Source organism: Artibeus jamaicensis, unplaced genomic scaffold (genome assembly GCF_021234435.1).
Source record: "Artibeus jamaicensis isolate MK-2021 breed Jamaican fruit bat unplaced genomic scaffold, CSHL_Jam_final contig_415, whole genome shotgun sequence".
NCBI classification, from domain to species: domain Eukaryota; kingdom Metazoa; phylum Chordata; class Mammalia; order Chiroptera; family Phyllostomidae; genus Artibeus; species Artibeus jamaicensis.
In genome coordinates this window covers 23,974,880-23,985,908 of record NW_026521823.1, presented here as the reverse complement: position 1 = coordinate 23,985,908, position 11,029 = coordinate 23,974,880, and the positions used below count along the sequence as shown (strand labels likewise).

Sequence of the window (11,029 nt, the reverse complement as noted above, 5' to 3'; positions counted from 1 at the left end):
GTGAATAAATGTTTGGGAAAGTGGAGGGAAAGCAAATCAGTTTTCCCGGAGCATATAGTATACGACAGTAGAACAATGACTAGCTTTGGAAGTCTGGGATGAATGGCCAGAGTTATGGAACTGCTGGTGATGAGGTTGAAAATGTTGGTAGGATGAGCTAATTACAAGGCTTTGAAATAAAGAGGCTAAACAATTAGAAATATTACTGTTCTCTTAAAATACAGTATTTTTTATTGAAGTAAAATATGCATAACATAAATTTATCATTTTAACCATGTTAAGTGTATAGTTCATTGGCATTAGGTACATTCAGATTGTTCTGAACCATCAACATGGCCCATTTCCAGGACTTTTTCATCATCCCAAACTGAAATTCTTTACCCATTAGAAAATAACTCCCAATTCTTCCCTACCCCTCCCATCCCTGTTAACCACTGATTCTACTTTTGGTCTCTGAGTTTGGTTATTCCAGGTACCGCACTTAAGTGGCATCATATGTTATTTGTTCTTTTGCGTTTGGCTTATGTCGCTTAGCTAAATTGCTTTAATCGACACCCTGGTTATTTCATAACTGGATTTTAATTTGCATCCTCCCCTATATGCTGTATTTTAATACAAATGTCTAGCTTTCACTTGATAATCTTTCCCACTTACTGCTTCTGGACACTTCACTCCAGGCAATTATAAACAGGAAATTATAAACTTGGTGTACTTAATGACAATTAAGTGTCTGTCATAAGTGACTTTTTATTGGTCTACTTTAAGTGTCTAATTGCGAATTTTTTTCATCTCATTATAGTTTATGGGTACTAGATCTTTTGCAAAATTTCACCTAGTACCATAACGGCAGAAATAATAGCAAATAGAATAACTCAGGCAGAAATGAAACTTATTTGACCACCCTGGAAAAGGGGAGTTAATTTTGGGGGGATGCTGATACGAAGGTTCTTTGTTTTGAGACTACGTAATTTTCCTATCTGCTGTGGAATCGGTCTAAATGAAGAGATTTAAAAACGCACTTTTCTGATCTTTAGCTGGGGAAAAGCCCGAATGTTTCAGATGTTTGGAAACTGTTTGTGAACTGCCAAGGTTATTTCACCTTTCATTTGAGGCATCTCTAGGTTATTAGCGCTCTGCCAACAAACTGAGTAATTTCGGACAAGACACTAATCTTCTGGAAGTCTCATGGGTTAGATTAACCTAGCCTATGCTTCCCAAACTACAACACAGCGCACTCATACCGCAGAACGCAAGTACAGCACAGCGACACTGGAACCCAGGGGCAGCCGAGAGCCCAGAGACACACCGCTGGGGACGCCCTCCAGGAGCGCTCCAGCCCCCAGGTTTGTTCCACCTGACGCGTGTTACAGAGGACGAGCTGGGGCTTCAGCTGTTTCTCAAATCATCGATCTTTCCCACCTAGTTCTTTTTTAAAAGTCTTTATTCTTTAAGATTATCAAAGTGTGAAAAAGCACAAAAGCCGCAACCCATGCAAATATACACACAAAAAAATCGAACAGTTCGCTATCGGCCAATTTCACATTTCTTCCCAGCAGGCTCCGGGAGTCATCGCGAGACTTTGCTAATTCTCGCGAGAGTTACCGGCAGCCATCTTCTCGGGGGTGCTGGGAGCCGGGAAGACCCCCCGACTCGTTCCCATTCCGCTGCTCTTCGTCTTCGCTTTCTTCACTTTTCCCTTTTCTGCGTCACCGACAAGCACCTGGTCCCGAGGCTCAGAGAAAGCCCGGGTCCAGACGCGTATTCCGCTCCTGGTTCAGAAAGATTCGCTGGGGTGGAGGGAAGGGGGAGGGGCCCGGACAAGCCGTTGCTGCCTTAGCCCGGGCCGGGGTCCGGGGCCGGGGAGCTCCTAGCACCCTGTGTACTACTTGAGGCCTGCGGCCGTACCCGCGCAGCTCTTCACCGCATCCAGTTAGCGGGAACCTGCCACCGGCGCCTCCCACCGCGGCCCACGCGGGCAGCGCGCGGAGGAGGGGGCGGGGGCAGCGGCGGCTGTAGCGGCCGCGACCCGGGCGGGCGGAGGAGTGTGACGGGCCTTGGGGCCTCTGTGGATGGTTTCTAAAATGATCATTGAAAACTTCGAGGCACTGAAGTCCTGGCTCAGCAAGACTCTGGAGCCCATGTGAGTATCCGGGCTATCTGCTTGCAGGGATGAGGTGGGAGATAGGCGGACACAGATCTATGCAGTTTCCCCAAGTGCCTGCGGTGGAGGCCGAAGCGGTGAACGGAGGTCCCAGGGTTCTTGTGTTTTCTCTACCCTCGTTCCCAGGTTCTGCATGTCTCGGAGAACCTTTTTCCTATCACTGAGTTGGACCTTAAACCACTGTCTCCTGCTCTTGCTTTCCCGTTATATGTAGACCGACCCCAACCAACACAGATACACTTGTGTTTGCTGAGTAAATCGGCTTTTTTTTTTTTTTTTAGTGAATCCGTCCATAACCTCCTGCCCCCTGATTATTTTATTATGTTTATCTAAACGAAGTGAACGGCCTTTATTAGGGATTTGGAACTAGTCTAAGCCACTTACGTTTTACCTAAACACAGTTTCGGGGGAAAAAAAAAAGAAGGCCACATCTGCCATGTGCCGCCTGGCTCCTCGGCACCTCTTAACTGTTTGAAGATGTAACAGGTGCTGAGGTGCTCAGTAAAATTCCCTATTCCCACCTACGTGGTGGTTTTCTTGGAGAGGAGGAAGAGCATGCGGTCTGTCCATATGGAATATTTAGCAGTTTTCAGTGGGATGCTGTTTAACATTAGAAAAATTATGGAGTGTTTTAAGGATCTATCTCTGAATACATAAATATGTCATGGGCCAAGTGCTTTGTCAAAATTGATTGGTTTACATTAAACGACTTAAAATGCATTGAAGGAAATCCACTCATTCAAGAAATTTATTAAGCACCTAGACTATGTACTGTGAGAAATTTTGGGGATGGAGCTTTCAAATTCCAAATTCGAGGGGACTTAATAAGCAGATAAGATAACATAAGATAAATAGAGCAGTGACCAGTGTAATAATAGAGGACCATGTAAAAGTGATTAATAGGCCTCTCAGAGTAGGTGATAGTTGAGCAACACCTTAGGGGAGGGAAGAAGGAACATCTGTGCCAACATTTGGAAAAAGAATTTTTCTTGCAGAAGGAACAGCAAGTGCAATGGCCCTGTAACAAGAATGGTCAAGGTGTGTTCCAGGAAGAGAAATGAGGCTGTTGGGGCCCCAAGGAACCTGGCGGTGGGGGAGAGAATGGAAAGACATGAAGAAATAGGCACGGGCCAAGTCATGGAGGATCTTTGAGGCCATGGTCAAGAGCTAGGATTTTATTTAAATTCTAATGGGAAAACATTAGATGATCTAAAACAGGCAAGGACTGATTTAATTTTGTTTTAACTTTGCCTGCTTTGTGGAGATTAAGGGGGCAAAAATGGAAGCAAGGAGACTATTGTGAAGGGCATTGTAGGCAGATATGTAGGTGGTTTGCATTAGACAGATAGTGGACACAATTGAATACAGGGTCTAGCACAAATAATGCCCTTTTGGTAATCTATACCAAATCTTTTATTACAAAATCATAAGCATGTATTCTGTAATGTAACATCACACTCAAGCACATTATATGACATTTTAGGGGAAATGCTCAAATTGCTGTTCATCTCATGCAAGACATTCATATACCTACCAACCACATTCAGTGGTGGTACTTATGCCGGACACTGTATGTTTGATAAGTAGATTTGATAGAACTTGCTGATGGACTTTATGTAGAAGATGAGAGAAAGGGAAGTCAAGGATGAGGACTAAGAAGTTAGCTTAAGCAACTGGGAGAAGGCAGGAAGAGAATAGGTTGTGGGATGGAGGGAAAGGTTGATTACATCAAGTGAGGTGTCACATAGGTAGTTGGGTACATGAGTCTAGAACTCAGGTCAGGACTAGAGATATTTAAATACCATCTTGTGGATGGTATTTAAAGCCATGAAACTGTAGGAGGTTTCCTAGGACAATAGGTAGATAGGGAAGAAGAGAACCCGGATTTGAGTAGGAATAAAATTGGGATATATATATCACTAAAGGAATGTATGATGGTGCAAACTGTCCACTTGATGGGATGCTGCAGGGTGGATGAAAAAGATGGCAGGTAAGTGGCCCTTAGATTTGGCAAGGTGTAAGTCATTGGTGACCTTAGTAAAAATAGTTTAACTAGAGTGGAGTGGTACAGATAGAAGCCCTATTGCAGTGGAATGGAGAGAGAATGTCTCATCAGTATGGTATAGTGGTAGAGGGACAGTTCAAGTGGGAATGGCTGGGTTTGAGTTCTGCCTCTGCCCTGTGTAATACGGGGTAAGTCACTTAACTCAGTACTTCTGTTTCTTCCCCCAAATGGAGAAGGTGGTGAATATGTATTAAGAAAATGTTCGAACACTTCTTGGTTTATAATTAGCAGTGTATTAGATGAACAGAAAACTTTAAAAAATGTTGAGTCAAAATAGTGTTCCTTCTTTTAAGCTTTCATTAGTACCATTTTCCTTTTTTCCACTAACCTGAAAGGAGCTTAGTTGTGGTTACTTAGTGTGTATGCTTATACATTTTTTTAGTTTTAATAAAGCATATTCCACATGTTATATAGCCTACTCAGATCACTATTATTGTAGTCATTACTGTTGGAATAAGTAAGGCACTACAGTAGTAGGAATTGGGATTGGTCCTTTTTATGATGTACATTGGTGTGGTAAAATTATACTGCCCCTTTAATTGAATTTGAGGTTAATTCTTATAGATGATGTGTTTCAAAGCTGATTCCAATTATTTAAGGCCTATGGTTTCTAACCTTGGTTTTGTAAAACTTTAGATGGGTTTGTTATCTGGAGGGATTTTTTGCTTTTCTTTAAAGCTGTGTAATTGCCAAAAAGCACCTGTTGAGGGAGAAACACTTGAAGGACTAAGAGTAAGATGTAACTCAGATTTGTATAGGACTTTTTAGGTACTTGTGCTTGGACTTGGCCCACATTTCCAATGTATTAATGCAGCAAACATTTATTGAGCACTTAACTCTGCTAAGCAATATGTTAGGTATTGGGAAAATAGTAGGAAACAAGACATTAAATGACTGTATTCAAATTCCTAACAGTTAGCAAAAAAAAAAAACAGGTGTTGTACCAGTAATTACTAGACTAGTAAGTGCTATGAAGTCCAGAATTTCTCAAAATACATGTTTGGGAGGTCAGGAAGGGCTTTCCTGGCATGATAACATTTGATCTCAGCCTGGAAGGATGAAATATAGTTTGCTGGGGCAAAAGAATGGGAGCATTTTAGGTTTTGGAGAACAGATTGGATGAAAGCTCTCTAAAATGAAAGAAAAAAGGCGTCTTGGAGGAACTGAAGGCACCTGAAAAAAGAGCACGGGGAAGAATAGCAGTGGATAGCTTCAGAGAGAGTAACCAGGTCATGTGACTTTGTTGAGTCATGTTAAGGATTTTGGATATCACTGGATAATAGTAGGAATCAGTGAAGGTTTTAGGGCAGGAGAGTTTTCAGATTGATACCTAAATTAAAACTAGCCTGGTTGCAGTTTCAGCATGAAGTAAAAGTTTGTAAATCTATTATTTTATTTGATTTTAAGGTCTGTAGGTATACCATGGTTCTGAGTTTTCTTTTCCATAAATTATTAAAAATTTAGGTGTTAAAATTTGCATCTTGAAATATTTAAGATTGATTTTTTTTCCTCCCAAACATTTGCTTAGTCAATACTTGCTAATAATAAAATTAGATATTGGTGTTTCTCTAACATTCATTTCTTGTTGATGAGCAAAGTCCTGGGAAAATTTTGGTTTTTTTTTTCTTTTTTTTCTTTTTCTGAATGTTCAATTTTAATTTTTCTGTCTTTGTTTTTTATACGGAAAAGGTTTACTGCTGTATTTTAAAACTTTTTCTGAGTTTACCCCTCTCTAAATGTGGTACTTTTATAAAATAATGAATGTTTTTAGCTAAAGGAAAACCTCAAGATATCATCAAACCCCTTAATTTTGCAGAAAATAAAAGGCAGACATTTAATAATGTTTCCAGATTTTGTGAGGTTAGCAGTATGGAATGGGTAGTTTTGTGCTCCTGCTGCTAATGCTAAGTTCTGCTAAGGTGCAAAGGTAGTGTGTTGAAAACAAAAGGTTTGTGTCCACGTAAACCAGTGTTCAAATCTTAGTTCTGCCACTTATTAACTTAGTAATCCAGGCAGGTGAACCTCCCCTTTCCTTATTAGTGCAGTTGAGACAATTATACTTGTGTCCTGCTGCAGTTGAAAGGATTGAATGAGGCCCATTTTTTTTAGAGCCTAGTTCTTTCCTTCCTTAAACATCGGTTGGTTTAATACAAATAGATTACATTACTATTGCTACTGTTACTATTCCACTGTTGCTACTGCTGCTACCACCTAAGTTCCGTGAGGTGAACATTGTTACTTCCATTTTGCAAGTGACGAGGCTGAGGCCGTGATGCACAAAGTTAAGATAACTTGTCCAGAATCAGGGAGAGTCATGCTATAGCATGTGGCCAGTGATGTAAAGCTTTTAGACTTTGGAGTCATGTTTTTAATTGACTACTATACTGTACTTTACTATTTTGTTTTCTATTTTTTACTGTTACATTTTTATAGTAGTAGCTACTGTTGTAAAGGAGCAGGGTTCTCATGGTTATATCAGTGCTTTAGAGTTTAAGAAAGAAACCTCTTTGGAGTTTTTGTAGTCTTTCCTCACTTTCCACACTTGTTACTGTACCTTTCTCACCACATTAAAACGTATTTTTGTTCCTGTTTTGTAGGGAGAACTGAAAGGTGATCCTTTACTCCTGAATTTTACTCTTGTTTCCTTCCTTTGATCTTTCCCTTTCTGCAGATTCCTTGGGGCATAGAAAGTCAATCTTCCATTCTTTTTATTTATTTATTTGTTATTTCTTTTTAGAGAGAAGAGAAGGGAAGGAGAAAGAGAGGGAGAGAAACATCAATGTGTGGCTGTCTCTGGAACGTTCCCTACTGGGGACCTGGCCCACGACCCAGGCATGTGCCCTGACTGGGAATTGAACTGTTACCTTTTGGTTTGCATCCTGTGCTCAATCCACTGAGCTATACCAGCCAGGGCTTTTTTTTTTTTTTTTTAAATTAAATTTTTTATTCTTTAAGGAAGAAAATCTCAGCAACAGTAGCAGCAAAAACAACAAAAAATAAATCATACTTTTCCTCTAGTCATTTACATCCTAGCTTTTCTTTTCAGTGGTAAATGTTGAAATATAGTAGTCAATCTTTAATTTTTCATTCACTTGCCTCCAGCCATCTTTCTTAATGTTTTATAGTAGTTTCTTACTGCTTATTTTCAACCAGAATTGCTTACCTTAGTGTTAACCAGTGATTTGTTTACTAAATGTAAAGATTTGATATAAAATTTTACCTTCTTTGACCTGTGCATATAACAATGCACAATGTTGATGGCTGCCTTTTTTATATTTTTAAACTTTTGAGGTCTTGATTCCCTAATACTATGGGTTCTCTTCTCAAATCATTTCTTTAGTTCTCTCTCTCTCTTTTTTTTTTTTTTTTTTGCCTTTTAGTTGTATTTCTCAAGTTCCTTTTTCGTGACTTTTTTTGTTTTTCAACCATTTCTCCTCCTGCCATGTCATCTTACCCATTCCCAATCATTCCCACGGATGGTTTCTATTATAATCCATGCAGTGGCTCCTAAAATTTTTTTGTATGTGTTGTAGATTCTTTAAAAGTTTAATTAAAGACTTACTTCTGTAGGATGTTGCATATACTTCATGCACATTTGCATTGAATTTCAGATCTTTTTCAAGATAACCTCTACTCCATGTATTTATTTCTCACATGTTTATTATGGACTTAACCACTCTTCAAAACCTTAAGCTCTAAGCTCTTACCTCCAATTTTAGCTGTATATCTACCCGGTTCTCTTATCTGAATTTCAGACTATATTTTTGAAAATAAATGTTCTCTGGATTCTCTTTATTGCCTTTTCATTTTTTTCCAGATTATTCGGGGGTTGATGTAATGAATATCCAAAACTGTAGAGAATTTTTATTTTTAAAAGAGTTTGAGTCAAACCAATGGCATTGCCAGGCAGCAGAATCTGAAGTGTTCTGAAAATAACAGTTTTGCAGTTTCTTTTATACATTTGGAATTAGGGAGGGAGGGAAGGAAGGAAGATTACCTAAAGTTGGGTGGACGAAAGATAGAAGATACTTGACAAGATTATGTGCTCCCTGGACTACCCACCGTGACCTGCCTAATTAGGAATTTATGATCAGATCACTCTGTGAGGTTACTTTCCATCACTGGACTTGTCGGTTTTATTTTAGAAACCTTTTTTTTTTTTTGTCTAGAGTTTTCCCATTTGATCAGTTAATCCAAAGGATGCATTGATGACCAACTTTTTGGTCAGATTGTATTGTCTCGTAGCGCTAGGAAGGCTCATTTCTAGGAAGTCTCAGTATAGATGTCATCTTACTGAAATGGTGGATTGTTGGGGATGGGTGATAGGGTAAGCTTGGGATGGGAGTTGAGATTGAATTTTCCCCAAAGGGAAGGGTAGGTAAAGGGAAGGCACTCAGGTCTTATGGCCTTCATTGTGGAAAACGACCCTGGGTCATTCTGTGTTCAATCATGGTGTGAGTTTTTGCATCTAGTATTAAAATTTACATAAGCCATAAAATTTACATAAATAGTCTTACATAAGACTATTAAAAGTTATCTTACACATCTTCAGTAATCATAAACAGTTGTAGTATATAGAAAAACCCAAAGAATAAGTATAACTTACTGTCACTCATGTTATTGGCAGACAGGTAAAGACAGACAATGGTTTCAGAGTTCAGCATGAGACTTTAGGTATACAGGCCTTGCTGGTATCTTGGGATAGCTGCCTACTTCTAATGTTAGTGGTTTCTCATCTTAGAGGAGTTTTTGATGTCCATTGTAGGTGGAGATGAGTGTCAGAGATAGGGGTAGACATCTATTCAAGGGTAGGTGCCCATAAAGTTCCTTCCAGTGATGGTAGAGAGTCTTTTATTTGATCTTTCCAATAAACAAAGTCTCTAGGCGGCAGTCAGTGATATTTAAAGCCTATTTCTCCTGGGAGCTGATTGTGAAAGGAAGCATTTACCAACTTGGCATTTTCTTAAAGTGACTTTATTGGACCTTGGCAATTACATAAGATGTCTCCTTCAATATTATGTCATGTTTTTTCATTTAATTTAAGTCCAGCATAAGTGCGCTATAATGCATGAAGAAATGCAAAAAACAACAACAACAAAAAATGGGGTTTTCCAGGGAGCCTGCAAGAAGCAAGTGGCCATCTTGGGTTTTCTGGAGCCCCATCTACTGACTTAATTTACAACCATTGTTTGCTGATACAATATACCCTACCGTTTTTTCCTTCACTTGCTTTATAATGCATCCTACACAATTTAACATTAAAAAAGCCTGCTTATTTATGTAGGCTTTTTCTGTTTTGTAAGGAGAAAGAACATCTTTCTGGATGGGGTCCTTCTGGAACAAAAAAAAGTTATTCCTACATATATTGAAATTTCAACTATTAAAATCAATTTCTAATGAAAACTAAGAAGTTAAACTTACAAAGACATTTTATAACTTGTAGCAACATAGGGTCATTTAAATTATTGTTTTTATTTTATTTTGTATTGAATTTATTGGGATGACATTGATTAATAAAATTATATAGGTGTCAGATGTACAATTGTATATAATACGTCATCTGTATATTATAGTGTGTATTTATCACCCCAAGTCAAGTCTTCCATCACTGTTTATCCCCTCTTTACCCTTGTCTGCCTCTCCCATCTCTTTTCCTGTGGTGATCACCATACTTTTCTTTGTGTCCATGAGGATTTTTTATTGTTTTTTTATCTTGTTGCTGAATCCCTTCACTTTTTTCACCCAGCCTCCCAACTCCCTTGCCTCTGATCGCAGTTAGGCTGTTCTCTGTATCTGTGAAGTGTTAGTTTATTTTGTTCATTAAATTCCACTATAAATGAGATCTTAGGGTACTTGTCTTTCTCTGGCTGGCTTATTACACTTAACATAATGTTCTCAAGGTCTGTCTATGCCATCCCAAAGGTAAGATTTTCTTTTTTACATTTGAGTAGTAGTCCATTGTGTAACTGTACCACAGCTTTTTTATCCACTCAACTACTAATGGGCATTTGGGCTGCTTCCAAATCTTGGCTAATGTAAATAACACTGCCATGAACATGGGGGGACATGTATTCTTTTGAATTAGTGTTTCTTTGGATAAATTCCCAGAAGTGGAATCACTGGATCAAGAGGCAGTTCCATTTTTAGTTTTGTGAGGTATCTCCATACTGCTTTCCACAGTGGACACACCAATCTGCCTTCCCACCAACAGTGCAGGAGGGTTCACTTTTCTCACATCCTTGCCAGCACTTGTTGTTTGTTGATTTATTGATGACAACCATTCTTGCAGCTGTGAGGTGGTAATCTTATTGTGGTTTTAATAGTGGCATTTCTCTAAAGATAAGTGACTTTCATCATCTTTTCATGTGTCTATTAGCTGATCTGTATGTCCTCTATGGAGAAGTGTCTATTCAGGTCCTGAGCCAGTTTTTTAATTGGATTGTTTGGGGTTTTTTTGGTGTTGAGTTTTGTAAGTTCTTTATAAATTTTGGATATTAACCCCTTATTAGATGTATCACTGGCGAATGTTCTCTAATTTGGTGGGTTGTCTTTTCATTTTGTTGATGGTTTTCTTTGTCGTGCATAGAAACTTTTTAGTTTGATGTAGTCTCATTTGTTTAGTATTATTTTTTATGCCCTTGCCTGAGGAGATATATCAGAACAATTATTGCTACAAGAAATGTCAAAGATTTTATTGTCTACGATTTCTTCTAGCATTCTTATGGTTTCAAGTTTTACACTTAAGTCTTCAATTGGTTCTGAGTTTGTTCTTGGGTATGGTATAAGAAAGTGGTGTGGTTTCA

The 11,029-nt window shown here is 38.8% G+C and overlaps 1 protein-coding gene across 10 annotated transcripts in view; it reads left to right on the top strand.

The window, feature by feature from the left end:
• The first annotated feature begins 1,587 nt into the window (after window positions 1–1,587).
• RBM26 (RNA binding motif protein 26) overlaps window positions 1,588–11,029 on the top strand; it is a 72,964-nt gene continuing 63,522 nt past the window's right edge. For all 10 annotated transcript variants that reach the window (XM_053665503.1, XM_053665512.1, XM_053665511.1 and 7 more), the window contains exon 1: window positions 1,588–2,140. In XM_053665503.1, the coding sequence (XP_053521478.1) occupies window positions 2,070–2,140 (71 nt within the window). In that variant the 5' untranslated portion in view covers window positions 1,588–2,069. The remainder of the gene's footprint in view (window positions 2,141–11,029) is intronic.